The sequence below is a fragment of the Thamnophis sirtalis genome, unplaced genomic scaffold (assembly GCF_051295495.1).
Source record: "Thamnophis sirtalis isolate CommonGarterSnake01/CBP01778 unplaced genomic scaffold, rThaSir2_p1.2 scaffold_11, whole genome shotgun sequence".
Classification (NCBI taxonomy): Eukaryota; Metazoa; Chordata; class Lepidosauria; order Squamata; family Natricidae; genus Thamnophis; species Thamnophis sirtalis.
Window position 1 is genome coordinate 10,556,366 of NW_028261391.1, and position 16,525 is coordinate 10,572,890.

The window sequence follows — 16,525 nt, forward strand, 5'->3', positions numbered from 1 at the left end:
GGGAGGGAGGGAGGGAGGCCGCCTCCATCTCGGTCCAGCGGCAGTGCGAGGAAAGAGGAGGAGGAGGAGGAAGAGGAGGAGGAGGGGTGGCGGTGGAGAGGAAGCGACATGAAGGGGCCGAGGAGGAAACCCAAAAGAGTTCGCTTGAAAAAGAGCGAGGCAGAGTTCTGAAGGCAGCGCCGGCAACGGAGTTTGCTCGCTCTCCATCCTCGCTTTTCTTTTTCTTTTTCTTCCCTTTTCCTTTTTTTTTTCTTTCTTTCTTTCATTCTTTCTTTTGGCCTTGGCAAGCCGCTCGCCTAACCTTAATCCACCTTCAGGCTTTTCTCCCTTCCTCCTCCTCCTTCTCCCTTCTTTTCTTGCTTTCTTCTTTTCTCTTCTTCCACCTTTCTCTTGCTCTTCCCCCCCCCCTTTCTCTCACCTTGCTGCCCGATCCCCTGGGCGCCCGATTCCGGCGTCCGATCACCTGGGGAGAGGAGGAGGAGGAGGAGGAGGTCACCTCTGAGCATCAGAAGCGGCAAGATTTCCCAGCTCAACTCCCGAAGCCGGGAAGGACTCTCCTTTATTTATTTATCTATTTATTTATTTGCCTCGCTTGAATGTGATTGCACCTGGCCGCTGCCAAGAAGAGGGGGGAGACGCGTGGCTTTGCTTTCTTCGGGTACCTTAGCCAGCCCATCACCTGTCAGCCGCAGGGGAGTTTGAAGCCGGAGGAGCGAGAATGTATCAGGGCCACATGCAGGTAAGTCACCTCCGGAGCGGTCAAGTTTGGAGGGGATGAGGCGGGGTGGCTGGGACCCCCCCCCCTTCTCATCGGATGGGGTGGTGGGGGGAGGAATGGGTCCCTGCCTGTCACAACAGGTGGATGCCTGCCTCGTTCCACAGCTGGGGACTTTCAGGAGGAACTTTAAGGATGTCACCTGGCTCTGGGTTTGACCTTTCCAACAGGTCGGTCCTCTCCCAGGTTAAGGGAAGCATGTGGGGATGAGAGGACTTGAAATGCCCTGGGTGTCAACTGAAGGGCAGACAATAATTTTTTTTTTTTTTAAGTGGGTCTGAAAGATCTGCTGGGGATCTCAACCCCCAAATTCCCTCCTGCGTTGTGAACTTTGTTTTTTGTTCTTTTTAGGGACCTTTCCTTGGTCTCCCTCTATGGCCAAGGAGATGTCCTATCTATGGGGTTCCCCCCCCCCCAAAAAAAAACCCAAATGCATGTGGTATTCCCCCATTTGGAATTGTTATGACTGTCTTCTCAGGGTCATTTCTAAGTCCTTCTCGTTCTTCACCTCTGGCCTGGCTTTCCAAAACTCCCCCAAATCCAAGCAAAATATATATATATATATATATATATATATATATATATATATATATATATATATATATATATATATATATATATATATATATATATATATATATATATATATATATATATATATATATATATATATATATATATATATATATATATATATATATATATATATATTGGTGTGTGTGTGTGTGTGTGTGTAAGGTTTAGAATTCCAAACTCATCTCTTCAGCATCTACGGATGTAGCCTCCTGCTTCTATTGATCCAAACCCAGGTATGGCACTGGTGCTTTTTTTTTTCTTGGTACACGGTGGAATTATGAGTTTAACCTTGACTCTCTTTATTCTCTCTTCACGTGGTCCTTCTCCTTTAAAGAAAAGCGGTGTTATTGTGGCAGGAAGCGTTCCCATTGTGGACCGATGACATCTCTGCGCCTCTTGGTTTTGTTTCTCCCCCCCCCATCCCACATGCCACAGAAATCTGACTCCCTCACCTCGAATTTCTCCCTCTTTCTCCTAGATTAGAAAATATTTCTACCCTCTGATATTGTGTGAGTGCTGATTGGGATCTAACATGTGGAAATAGCAAATGTGTGTTGTATAGAGAGAAAGCCTCGGAATGGAGAAAAATATCCCTCTTTTTATCATTTTCTGTGGTTTGGGGGTGATTGATTAACCCTTACAGATGTCACTGTCAACTGCAGAGGTGCATATATAACAAGACAAGACAAGTCAAATGAGCATCCTGACTCAGCAATTCTTGGTTTTCTAAAACTAAAATGTTTTTCAAACTCCTCTCTTTTTGCTTCCCTAACTTTGTATCTCAGCAATATCTAGAAGTGAAGACGAGGAGGTCTGTAGCAAGTAAATCAGAAAACCATTATAACAAAAGAGAAGAAATAAACGTTAAAAACCTCAGACAATTTAAATGCTTCCTCTCTTTTGCATAAACCCTGTTTGTTTGTTTTTTTTAAAAATCCTGTTACATGCTAAACGAACCCCGAAAATACAGTGTTATTGCTCTGTCAGTTAAAATCCTGTGCAGGTAATCTTGATGCCCAAGATCAGGTTACAAATTTATTTTTCTCTGTCGATTTCAGCAGGAATCACTCCAGCATCATCACTGGAGTCACAACTTGAGTTCAGTATATTTTCTCTTTCTGATTTATTTATGAGCTCTATATTGGGATATTTTGTATTCTGCAATCGTTTAAATACAACTTAAAGTTAACTGGTGTGGGTAATATGTTTTTTTAAAAATCATATTACTATATTGATCTATTTCATTATGAAAAATACACAGATTGCAGGGGGGTTTTCCCTCAAAATTTGCATTGGGGAGATAAACCTGGAAATTACCTGGCATGGAAGAAAATAGATGAAGTACAATATCAACTGTTTTAAATCTTAAGCAATTCAGATTTCTGAGGCATTTATTTAATCTCCAGAGAACTAAATTACTTAAAAATCTTGAAACGGTTGACTGGAATCAAAAGGCCCATGGAAAAACTAGGAATAATCCATCAGGACTTTTGTTCAATCATCCCTTTTTTAAAATGGCCAGTTTATATAATGCTACTTATGGATTTGACAGGATCTCTGCTTTCGGTTGTATATCATTAATCTAAGGATAATATGTTTAACTGATGATCTGATTTCACAAACTTTCAAAATGTTCAAACTTTTATTATTTTTCACTAGAAATCTGCTAGATCCCCACAACTTTCTTTTTCTTATTTGATCCAGTTTTGTTTTTCATTGACCAGATACATATTTTCTGTCTTTTAACATTTATCCTTTGTCCAGTTCTCTGATTTTGACCTCAACTTTGGACCAACTCTTTATCTTTTTCCATTGTTCTTTTTTTCCCCTTACAATATTTTTCCAGTTAAGTTTATCTTGACTAGTTTCTGGTTTAGGTAGTAGGACATTAACAAATTGGAAAAGTTGGAATAACAAAATAACAACAACAAAAGTGAAATTATTTTTTAAAATTCACCTTCGCTCTTTCAAAAAAAGGGTGTCTGCCAGGTTTTGTAAAAACAGAAATCTGCCATGGGGATCTAGACATAGTTTGCCAGGTGCCAAATTTGCCTGTTCTTTCAAATAATAGTGTAAATCCAATTAATTGAGTAGCAGAGAGATAGAATTAAAAGTTGCTTTGCGTTATTAGAATATTAGGTAGACAATTTGCTTTTTAGAGCTCTTTTGCATCGGATTTGAGATTCTTAGAATGCTGGGACATGCTTAAATAAAGTGAATAGAAGGTTTAGCTACAAAAAATGATTTTTCTTCTGAGTTTATTGCTCCTCTATAGTTTTTCTGAATTCACTGCTCCATTGGTCAGGCAAAAAAGAAATTGTTTCAGAAAGCTCTCTGTTGTTTTTTTCTTTCTTTTCCTGTCTCTGATAGTATTTGTTTTCAGATTTCTCTATGAATGAATGCGGCAGGCTATTTTAAAAGTAGAAATCTCATAAGGGAATTTTCAGGTGATCTAGACACGGTTGTGTTATGAACTGGCTCCCCAGACTTTTAAAGTCTTTGAGGATAATCAACCCACCTAAGAAATATTTAGTCTGCAGTCCCATGAACCTACCAGTGCGAATATGCTTTATTTAACACAATGGGGCACTGCCAAATAAGTGTGCTTAACATAGAAGTATTTCTTTTCCCTTTAATTCTTTCCATCATACCCGATCTAGAATCTATTGTATTCAGTTTTGGGCGCAGACTTGAAAAAGCCTGCAAACAAATGGGAGATTGAGATATGTTTACCCTTGGAACGAGAACGTCTATGGAGATGCTCAGTCATCCAGGTCCCGGTTGTCCCAAAGGTGCTTTTTGCAAGAGGCAACTGGACTTCCTGGTTTTTCTTGGACGACATTTCGCTTCTCATCTGACAAGCTTCTTCAGAGCTGCAGAAGCTTCTTGGATGAGAAGTGAAAACATCTTCCAAGAAAAACCAGAAAGTCCAGTTGCCTCTTGAAAAAATGAGAAGCAAAATGTCGTTCAAGAAAAAACAGAAAAATCCAGTTGCCTCTTGAAAAAGCATCTTTGGCACTTGGAAAGAGAAGAGACGTGGTAATTTCTCCAACTATTTGAAAGAGAAGCAGACCAGTGGTAGGTTCTGGGCCCCGGCGCAGCCAGTAAGCAGCACACGGGGCCTGGCGTCCTAGACGGGCACATGCGCTACACACGCATGTGCATGCCACCGCCTTGTGATACCCACCTGGTCGCCGGAGGTCATGCTCTGCGCGCGTACCCAATGGGCTGGTTGTGTTATAAACAGCCATGGAACGCAGGCGGATGGGTGGGCCAAACGAGCCATCGTACTGGTACGGTGGCTGCTGCTCCCAGCTACTACCGGTATGACCGTACTGGGCTGTACCGCCCGGAACCCACCACGGAAGCATACCAAAGAAGTCCAAAACTATTTATTATTTTTCAAGTGTGCAAGATACGGAGTAACGCTATAGGCAGACATATTCTGGCTGAATGTTCGACAAAATCTGTCAGTATAAAATCAATGAAACCAATGATCCGGGGGATAATAACCATATCTTTCTTTCAATCTTGAAAATGGCAGCAGAAACCTACTTGCTCCAGGTAATCATACCCTTCCACAAGCTGCCCCTATCTTCTTACCTACCCGAACAATGTATATAACTGCCCATTGCAATTCTTAAAAGAGTTAAAACCAATATATAAGCAATAGATAGCAGAAAGACACAACAGTTTTGGAATTAGCCAAAATCTTCACCCCTGGGATGAAGCTAGATTTTATCATGGCTTTCTTCACAGTGGCATCTATCATTTCCTGGTGGGAATGAAAGTGTATATTATATCTAAAACAGTACCGACTTGTGTGTAGTGTTTGTGAACAAATGACAGTATTAAGGTGAAAGAGTTGTCCAAATTGGGCCATTTTCTATGAAAATAAAGCCCAGGTAGTTATAAAAGGCTCATTGGCTAAGACGCTGAGCTTGTTGATCAGAATAGCCAGCAGTTTGGTGGTTCGAAGCCCTAGCACCGCGTAACGGAGTGAGCTCTCATTACTTGTCCCAGTTTCTGCCAACCTAGCAGTTCGAAAGCATGTAAAAATGCAAGTAGAAAAATAGAGACCACCTTTGGTGGGAAGGTAACAGCGTTCTGTGTGCCTTTTGGATTTTTGTATGGATTTTGAGAGTTTCCACCAGTGTCCGGGAGAAGGAGGGAGAAGGTGACGGAATAAAAAGTAGGAGCCACAATTATACCATAAAAGCATTTTTTTAATATGTGCATTGGGATACCCGTAAAAAAGGGCTGAACTTATATTGGCTTGGCCATGTTTTAGCCATCATCTGGACTGTTTTCATGAATAATCCTTATTAAAAAAAATTCTATAAAGATTTTAAAAGTAAAAGTGAGGAGTGGCAAAAAGCAAGGAAATGATGCCTAAAGAAGAGACTTCCAATCTTCATTGCAACAGTTACAATCTTAGCAATTCCATTTCCTCCCTCCCACATTGCAAATCATAGTTCTGTTCTTCCCACAGATAAGTATAATCTTTATTGCCATTGTACTTAAATACAACGAAATTGGTTAACTTTTTTAATCATGTGATGGGAGTAACCACAGCTTCTGAGGGCAAGAGGAATTTGGCTTTTATATATGTAGATATCTATACAGGTAGTCCTCAACTTATAACCATAAATGAGGCCAATTTTCTGTTGCCAAGTGAGACATTTGTTAAGTGAGCTTTTTCTCTATTTTATGACCCTTCTTGCCACAGTTGTTAAGTGAATCACTGCAGTTGTTAAATTAGTAACCTGGTTGTTAAATGAATCTTACTTCTCCATTGACTTTACTTGTCAGAGGGTCTCAAAAGAAACATTTTTTTGTGGCGGGGGAACATTACAATTGTCCACAGCTATTAGCTGAGCCTTTAAAACTATATGGCTTGTATGGTAGATGAATGGATTTCCAAGTAACTAAATTTTGAACATGTGACTATGGGGTTTGCCGTAATGGTAGTAAGTGTGAAAACTCACTTTTTTCAGTGCTGTTATAACTTCAAATAGTCACTAAATGAAGTAAGGAGAACAAAAGATAAATTATGTTTATATCAGTGAGTTTTAAGACATCACATTTTGGAGCTCTGCATTCAATCAACATTCTCCAACACGATGCTCCATTGTGTTGGGCATTGGAGTTTCGGTTCTTAAGTGTGCCTTTTATTAAATCCTTATATCCTTAAATGATTAATGTTTGAAATATTATATTTGCTTCAATAAGACTTTTTCTTAAAACATAGCAGATTGGAACATAATATGCACCCTGCAGAGGTGTAGGGACGCACTAGCTCAGTGGCTAAGATGCTGAGCTTGTCGATCAGAAAGTTCAGCAATTCAGCAGTTCAAACCCCTAGCGCCGCATAATGGAGTGAGCTCCCGTTATTTGTGCCAGCTTCTACCAACCTAGCAGTTCGAAAGCATGTAAAATGCAAGTAGAAAAATAGGAACCACCTTTGGTGGGAAGGTAATAGCATTCCGTGTGCCTTTGGCATTTAGTCAAGCTGGCCACATGACCACGGAGACGTCTTCAGACAGCGCTGGCTCTTTGGCTTTGAAACAGTGTTGAGCACCGCCCCTAGAGTCAGGAACAACTAGCACATATGTGTAAGGGGAACCTTTACCTTTACCTTACAGAGGTGTATGCATTCAAGTATAATACTCTTTTTAGGTAGAAAACTCTGAAACTTTATGATTAGAGTCTATTCAGTTGGTAGATCAACTGAATCAACCAACCAACCGAGGTGGCGCAGTGGTTAGGGTGCAGTACTGCAGGCCACTTCAGCTGACTGCTATCTGCAGTTCAGCGGTTCAAATCTCACCAGCTCAAGGTTGACTCAGCCTTCCATCCTTCCGAGGTGGGTAAAATGAGGATCCGGATTGTTGGGGGCGATATGCTGACTCTGTAAACTGCTTAGAGAGGGCTGAAAACCGTATGAAGCGGTATATAAGTCTAACTGCTATTGCTATTGCTATACATAGTGACAATATCAAATGAACGTTGTTCTATCTACTTTTTTCATTTTCTTTCTTTATTCTTCCTTTCTAACCCTTATCAACAATCCTAAGTAAGATATATAGCTCTCTACTCTTTACATTCAGATGTGCTCTTGATCTACACTCAAACTTCATATTTTGGAACTTCCAAAAGGTGTTATAGAATATTAGAAATAAGATTAATTTTTGCAATCCCTTCTCTATTGCACGCGGTTTACCAAATAATCTCCTAATCACCGAAATCATGGGCCGAGGCTTATATAACCCTTTTGCCTAAAGTTGGAGCTGACCGTACCCAAATTAAAAACTATAGGCCCATTTCACTTTTGAATGTGGATTATAAAATCTTTGCAGCTATACTGGCAGATAGACTCAAATTTTTCCTTAACAAATTTATACACTCGGATCAGAACGGCTTCCTGCCGTCAAGGCATTTGAAAGACAATGTCAGAATTATTTTGGATGCCTTAGAATATTATGAAGCTCGGCCAGATAAACAAGTGGCATTTATGTTTCTTGACGCACAAAAGGCTTTTGATCGGGTAAATTGGAATTTTATGTTGTCACAACTAGAAAACATGAAGTTTGGAGAAAGTTTTTTAAATGCAATTCGGGCAATTTATGTACGACAAACCGCGACAATATTGGTAAATGGAGAAGAGGCGGGTGACATTGTGATTGGCAAAGGCACAAGACAAGGATGCCCGCTATCCCCCCTACTGTTTATCCTCACATTAGAACCCCTTCTTAGAATAGTGAGAAGCGATACACAAATTAAAGGGTTACGAGTTAAAGCTCAGGAATTCAAGGTCCAGGCTTTCGCCGACGACCTTGTCTTTATCCTGGAGGACCCTATGGAGTCTGGGATACAACTTTTATGTAAAATAGAAGAGTACGGTAGGATAGCGGGGCTACGTATAAACAAAGAGAAGACAAAACTGCTAATTAAAAATATGACTCTGAACCAGAAAAGGGAAGTACAAAGCCTGTTAGGGATCAACATGGCCCACAAAATACAATATTTGGGAATTTGGCTGACGGAGAGATGTTCCTCTATCAAGGTAGATAACTATATGAAATTACTACAACAGGTATCCAAAGATATGACTAATTGGAGTAGCAAACAATTGTCTCTGATGGGCAGGATCGCGACAGTCAAGACTTATGTATTACCAAAATTTTTGTTTTTGTTTCAAACGGCACCAACTAAATTGGACAAAAATTTTTTTAAATCCTTGGAGACAATAGTGACACAGTTTATATGGCAAGGCAAGAAAGCACGAATTAAAGCCCAAACTTTACAAAAACGCAGAGAACTGGGAGGCTTCGGAGTACCCAACTGGGAAGCATACTACAACGCAGCAATCATGACATGGGTGAAAGATTGGGTGATGCTGAATAGAAGGCGCCTATTGGCTATAGAGGGACATGACCTCCCCCAGGGATGGCATGCCTCCCTCTGGCAAGAAAGAGACACCCCCCATAGGTACTTCATGGGACATTATATTCGGAAGATTTTGATGGGGGTCTGGGAAAAAATGAGGAAAAAATATTATCTTAGGGTTCCGTGTTGGTTGGCACCATTAGAAGCCTTAACGCATCCGAGTTTATTTAATTGGACAAGAAACATAACATATAAAGATATTATGACAGAAGAGGGCAACATAAAAACAAAGATGGAATTAGAGCAACAGGGCAGGAATTTGGAATGGTGGGAATATTTACAGGTTAGAAACAGGTTTAAAAGTGATAAGGCACGTTTCGGGATCTACCCAAACCCTCAGGGGCTAGATAAGATCTTGTTTGGTGGAGACAAAAAAATGTTATCGAAGATCTACCAATTTTTGACCTGCCACGATACTAATGAAGAGATGGACAAAAGCCTTCTAACAGTATGGGAGAGAAACCTAGGTTATGAAATTGAAATGGGCAAATGGTGGGATCTATGGAGTAAGACCATTAAACTTACAACATCCACTGCATTCAAAGAAAACATATACAAGATGGTTTATAGGTGGCACTTCCCCCCAACGAGGTTAGCTAAGATGTTTCCTGGGTTATCTCCATTGTGTTGGAAATGTGGAAGAAAGGATGGCACATTCTACCATATTTGGTGGTCCTGTACTGAGGCCACGAAATATTGGAAAAGGATTAAAAAATGGTTAAAAGAGGTTACCGGGGCAAACATTGAATGGAGACCTGAGAACCTGTTACTAAGCATCAAACCAGATAACATAAGTAGTTCAATATGGCATTTGAGCCTGCATATAATTGTGGCCGCAAGAATAACCTATGCACAATTTTGGAAATCCACCACTATACCGCCGGAAGACGCATTAATTAAAAAGATCTACGAATGTGCAGAAATGGATAGAATGACGGGTTGGCTGAGGGATAAAGGAGAAACAGAACATTATCTTAGCTGGAACCTATGGTATATGTGGGCGACTAGGAGAACAGCAGGGACTTAAAATGGGGAAAGTTAACATAAGTACTGTAATAGATCCCTGAATCTTGCAATGAGAAGATGTGGCTTAGAGATCTAATAATTGAGGAAAGAAAGAAAAACTGGGCTGTGAATGACTGTCACCGTGGGAGGGGGAGGGGGGGTTGTATGTCTAAAACGGTATCTGTATCTGTATGTTTTACTTTATATTGTTATGTATGATTTGTCTTGTTTATGTCGTTGTATTTATGTCGATGTATTGTGTTTTTCTGTTTTTTAAAGGTAATGTTTAATAAAAACTATATTTAAAAAAAAAAAAAATAATAATCTCCTGATTGACTCAGAGGCTTTACCTCCAAACCACAGGTCAAATATCCACACCATCCCAGGAATAATAATTTCTGAGTTTGGTTTTCAGGTCAAATTAAGACTGAAGCAAGAAACTGAGATGTGCCTATGATCAGCAGGGGACTGAAGAAGAGAAAACTCATGACCTGTGGCATGCCTTTAATCTCTGCTTCGGAAACCAAAACAAAACAAAATTAAAGACCTTTGGAATATAAGGCTGTTCTTACAGCCCTTGGCTTAGCTTTTGCTGATCGTGACATATATCTTCAGGGCTTCACTTTAAACTCTAAATATAACTGATTTGTTATAACTGGCTAAATAACTGGATCCATCCAAAAAGCTCTGGATGCTACTTAATGTCTCTGAGCTGGGAGAGAAACTAAAAATTGACTTGACCCTTGGAGAAATTGTTGCTCCATTCTTTTCAACTGAATGGATGTTTCCCTCTGCTAGCCAATAATACACCAGGAGATAAAAGAAAATCTTCCAGTTCATTTTTCTAGGACACAGCAGAGCTATTTAAATACCTGTTTTGATAGCCGAGTAGATGGGATTGTGTAGCCTTGCCTGGTTGTGTCTGTGTGGTGAATGGTGGTTTAGCTGTCCCCTTGTCCGCTTAAAATTCATTTTTCTTCTACATCTGCTATTTCTTCTGTGTTTTCAATTTCTTTCCATTTTATAGCCTGGGTAAGACCATACTTGGAATGCCGCATCCAGTTTTGGTCACCATATTATAAAAAAAGATGTAAAGCAGGGATGAAATGCTACCGGTTCGGACCAGTTCACCTGAACCGGTTGTAAAAAAAAATGCTACCAGTTCGCCTGAACCTGTAGTAAAAATGCTACTGGTTCACCCAAAATGGTGGTAAAAAAAATGCTACTGTTCACCTGAATCAGTAGTGAAAAAAATGCTACCGGTTCACCTGAACCATTAGTAAAAATGCTACTGGTTCACCCAAAATGGTGGTAAAAAAAATGCTACTGTTCACCTGAATCAGTAGTGAAAAAAATGCTACCGGTTCACCTGAACCATTAGTAAAAATGCTACTGGTTCACCCGAAAAATGCTACTGGTTCGCCTGAACTAGTAGTAGAAAAAATGCTACTGGTTCGCCTGAACCGGTAGTAAAAAAATGCTATTGTTCACTTGAATCAGTAGTAAAAAAAATGCTACCAGTTGGCCTGAACCAGTAGTAAAAAAAAATGCTACTGGTTTACCTGAACCAGTAGTAAAATAAATGCTACCGGTTCACCTGAACCAGTAGTTTAAAAAAAATGCTACCGATTCGGGCGAAGCGGTATTTCTGACAGTCAGCTGTGACGTGCGATTTATATTAGCTAGAATTGTCGGATTTCCTGCTTTCTAGCTAATCTAAATCGCATGGCACAGCTAATCATCGGAAATACTGCAGATTCCCCCCCTCGCTGTTCCACTTACTTTTGTAGGCGCACTTGGTAGCAGGCTCCAACCACCCACCCAAACGTCATCCCGTCGTTTTTGACGCTCTGCACATGCGCTGAGGTGGTACATGCAAGGGCTCACATTTACGAACTGGTAGCAGAGGTAAGTTGATTTCACCCCTGATGTAGACACTCTGGAAAGAGTGCAGAAAAGAGCAACAAAGATGTCTATGGGGCTGGAGGCTAAAACATAAGAATAATGGTTGCAAGAATTGGGTTTGTCTTGTCTAGTGAACAGAAGGACTAGAGGGGAGACATGATAGCCATGTTGCAATGTTTGAAGGGCTGCCACAAAGAACCGATTTTCCAAAGCACCTGAAGGCAGGGAAAGAAACAATGGGTGGAAACTAACGAAGGAGAGAATTTTGACAATCCAATAAATGATGAGTATATAAAGGCAGTCAATACAAAATGTAAAAATCCACATTAAATGATGCATATTTTGTACACACACAATATTAGATAAAATTATTATTTTTTTAAAAACTTACTGTACATTGTTCAAAATGATTAATATTGCATTGCACCCAAACTTGCGATGGGAGTTTGGCTGCTTTACATGTAATAGATCAAGAATAAGGAGGTCCTGGCAGAGTTCCTATGGATTCTATTTCTTTTGGACAAGAGGCAAAAATGGAGACTCAAGCCTTTTGTCACACGAACTTCCAAATTGAAGATAAGAGCAAAGTCTTTCTTTGACATCAGGTTTCCCAGGAGGAGAAGTCTTCCAAAGGCCCTTTCCAGAGGAGATCTCAAAGCCATCTCTTATCGTCCTACTCTTGAAGCTGAGTGGGATTAGGAGTGAGTTTGTCAAAAGACATCTGGGAAGTGCCTCTAGATCACAGGTATTAAACTCGCGACATCACACACATTGCCACGTGACTTTTTTCTCCTTCGCTAAATCGGGGATGGGTGTGGCCAGCCTGCAACACATCCCTGCAGGATGTGAGTTTGACACCCCGGCTCTAGATATTTTTCTCTGGCTCCATGTGTTCCATATATTTGTGCCCAACAATGTTGTCCTTATTAAGCTGCAAATTTTCTGCTTTTGCTTCTTTATTTCTCTTGTTGAAGTTATATGCAGCTTCATTTCTTTGTAAAAACTTTATAAGCTTTCCAAGTAGATAGAAACTTCTGGTGATCTTTTTTTTCTTTGGCCGTAGAGAAGAAGTAGAAGCTTTCCAGTATCTCTCTAGAAGTATCTTTCCAGTATCTCTTTATTGAAATAAATTTTGGAACATTCCAGGTATCTCATCTACATTATTTAATAATTCTTAATAATAATCCCATAATTGCCCATAGATGGAGAGATGATATATTGAGGGCAAGAGCTTGCCTGAAGACTTCTGGTGAATTTACTGCAGTTCTCTATCATTTGAAATCAAAAGTTCCTGATTCATACTGCAGTTTCTTAGTGCACCAAATTTAGATTACTTTATCGGTAGAAGAACAGCAGTGGAGATCCTTCTGGGAGGCTTCAGACAATATTGAAATTTTGTTGATTAACCTTCTTACCTCCTCTTTGAAATTGCTCAAGGGGGAGGAGAAAGAAGAGGAGGAGGAGGATGAAGAAGAAGAAGAAGAAGAAAGAAAGAAAGAAAGAAAGAAAGAAAGAAAGAAAGAAAGAAAGAAAGGGTGTGGCTAGGCCAACATCTGTTTTCACTGGAAAACTGCTGTAGCTGGCCGTTGCCACTGAAAATGAAGCTCAGGAAGGATGCATGCGGCCCTCCCGAGCTCCGTTTTTACTGGTAGAGGCAACACGGGACAGTCCTTCATTGTTTCCAGGATTGCCCCATGGGCAGATCTAAGCACCCCGTGGGCTAGATCCAGCCCACGGGCCTTGAGTTTGACACCCCTGTTGTAGATAAAGCTATCATATTGCAAATTTCCCTGGGAAAGACTTCAATAACTCTCTCTGGCCACATACTTCCCAGTAACGATTCTCAAAAGCTGCCCATTCTTGCAGTAACTCACTACAGTAAAGGCTGCTCTGTCATAATCTACTCCTAATCATTTTCAATACAATAGTGCTCGGAGTGGCATCCCACCTCTTTATTCCTGCTGATGGATCAGCAATCATTCACAAATAAATAGGAAATGTCAGAATGGATATGCTAATGCAGTTATCAGAAATCCAATATTTATTCATCCATAATTTTTTTTATAACGAAGATGATTCAGCTACTGATGGGTGCTTTGAAAAATGGATGGCACTTGTAACAAACTCCAAGCTTTTGACAGCAGGAAAAGGAAAGTTTATTAGTGTAATGGTATGCAAAAAAAGATCTTGAAAAACAGGGCAAAGATATTGCCTAAGGAAAGATATCTCTGTGTGTGTGTGTGTGTGTGTGTGTTTGTGTGTGTGTGTGTGTGTGTGTGTGTGTGTATAACTCTGGAATGCCTTGAGCAATTTCAACCAAACTGTACACAGATGACTTACTCTCTGGAAACAAATACTGTGGGGTAAGACACCACTAACACCTCCCCCCCGGAGTATGTGTTCTGTTAAGATACAGCTTGTTGTGCCTTAAAATGGCTTCTACCGTACTGCCATAAAATGATTTCTATTGTACAGGTCAGTGGAGTTGCCATAGTAACAGCTTCACAGTACTCCAGAAGGGGGCTTCATCTGGTATGGGGGAAAATTGAACATTAGAAATTACGTTTGGTCCGGGATTATGTTTGAGGACAAATGTATGGATTGGGATAAATAAATAGTGACAGATAGGTTGTTCCTGGACAACCCCGGGTTATCAGCTAGTTATAAGAGAGTCATAGCCCCCAGCTGCATAATGGGTGGAGAAAGAAGCTAGAAGGGACCCTCCCTAGCTTCTCAGGCTGTAAAGGAGACAGTGGGAGATTTGCACTTTCAAACTTGCAAGACTCTGCCTTACAATAAAGTAGAATTAGCTCACCTGGGTCATGTTTCCTGTCTGGTTTACCTGAGAAAGCTGACACTGGGTATTGTCAGTAAAAAACACTTTTGCTTCAAAGCGATAAGTGTACAAAATTGCACAAACTCATTTCTAAATCCAATCTTGCGTTGAAAGGCACAGAGTAAAAAAAAAAAAATACCTTGGAAGCAAGCAAGCCTGGAAAAAAAATATATTCTGATTTTTGATCTATTGTTTGCAAACTGTAATAGCTGAGATAATGAAATTTCATATGGTAGGATTTCTCTTTAATTTTGGAAGGTGATGGTGGATGCTACTGTTGGTTTAGGGCATGGGTCGTCAACCTGGTCCCTACCGCCCACTAGTGGGCGTTTCAGGATTCCAGGTGGGCGGTAGGGGCTTCGGAGGTTAAAACCTCCGTTTGAGCGAGTGGGCAAGCGCGAGCGCACGCATCAATAAATGTTGATGTTGATGTTGATTTTATTTATATGCCGCCCTTTTCCCCGAAGGGGACTCAGGGCGGCTCACAATTCAACCAGGGAAGGGGGATACAAACAAGAATTTAAAACGACATAAAAAACAATGCATGATTAAAACACAACAGTCATACCAATTCGAGACGGGGGCAACAGCTCTTTAGCCCCAGGCCTGTCGGAACAGCCAGGTTTTAAGGGCTTTGCGGAAGGCCTGGAGGGTGGTGAGGGTTCGAATCTCCACGGGGAGTTCGTTCCAGAGGGTCGGAGCAGCCACAGAGAAGGCTCTCCTCCGAGTAGTCGCCAGTCGACACTGGCCGGCGGATGGAATTCGGAGGAGCCCTAATCTGTGCGATCTAATCGGTCTACTGGAGGTAATAAACCAATATGCGCGTGCACGCAAACAAGCTAACATGTGGGAAGCGGAAGGGGAGGAGTGGAAACTGATAGCAGGGACAGGCAGATAAGTTTTGTTATCTTATAAAATAAAGCGGAGCAGAGCAGTTGCAAAATAGGAGAAAGAAAAGTTATAGGCAGGAGAGAATTGTTGTTGGCTAATAATAATAAGTGGGCTAACTAGCTCAGCCTTACTTTTGTACATTGCCCTAAGGAAGGTTAAAAAAAGGAGATAAAATGGAAAAGATAAAAAATAACAAAAAAGGGAAGAAAAATAGAGAAAAGGGGATAAAATAAAGGAGGAGAGTAAGCAGTGTTTAGTCTGGCTCATAAATTAAGTTTTGTTATCTTATAAAATAAAAGAAAGAAATAAGTAAAGGAAGAAGAAGGAGAAAATAAAAAAAGGGAAAAAGAGATCCTTGATGTAGTGAAATACTATAAGAAAGGTAAAGAAGAAGAAGGCAGGAAAAGGAATTTTGTTTTGATGGTGACACTTAATAAAAATTGGCACCTAATACAGCATTGTTTTTGGTCTTTGTAATAAAAGGGAAAAGAGGAGGGGGAAAAGCACTGTGTGGAGTGCAAATGAAAACGTAAGAGTAAAAGTAGTTGTTAAATTGTGAAACAGATTTAGAACCCATGTCTGAAAAAAAAGAAATATGCTCATGTTCCGCACTTGCGCAAAAACTGGTGGGCGGTAAGGAAATTTTTCCATCAAGAAAGATCCATTAGTGGGCGGTAGGTAGAAAAAGGTTGACTACCACTGGTTTAGGGCAGTGTTTCTCAACCTTGGCAACTTGAAGATGTCCGGACTTCAACTCCCAGAATTCCCCAGCCAGCAAATGCGAATGCTGGCTGGGGAATTCTGGGAGTTGAAGTCCGGACATCTTCAAGTTGCCAAGGTTGAGAAACACTGGTTTAGGGTATGTGTGTTTCTTTGGGGGGAGTTTTTCTTTCTTTGATTGTTTTGCTAGGCATCTTTTTCATTCCCCAGCAGTTTCATACTTTTGCTAATTTGCAGCTGAAGAGGGTTTTTTCCTTTCTCTCAATATTTTTTCTCTTGGGATTTAAGCGAAGCACCAGAAGCCAAGGAGAATTCAGATTGGTCAAGAAATGATTATGCAGTGAAAGGCTGAACATTTTGGCCAACTC

The 16,525-nt window shown here is 40.5% G+C and overlaps 1 protein-coding gene across 3 annotated transcripts in view; it reads left to right on the forward strand.

Moving 5' to 3' along the window:
• Positions 1 to 280: 280 nt before the first annotated feature.
• The window catches only part of PEX5L (peroxisomal biogenesis factor 5 like), a 202,319-nt gene continuing 186,074 nt past the window's right edge, over positions 281 to 16,525 (forward strand). For all 3 annotated transcript variants that reach the window (XM_087725198.1, XM_087725199.1, XM_087725200.1), the window contains exon 1: positions 281 to 739. In XM_087725198.1, coding sequence (XP_087581324.1) covers positions 719 to 739 — 21 coding nt within the window. In that variant the 5' untranslated portion in view covers positions 281 to 718. The remainder of the gene's footprint in view (positions 740 to 16,525) is intronic.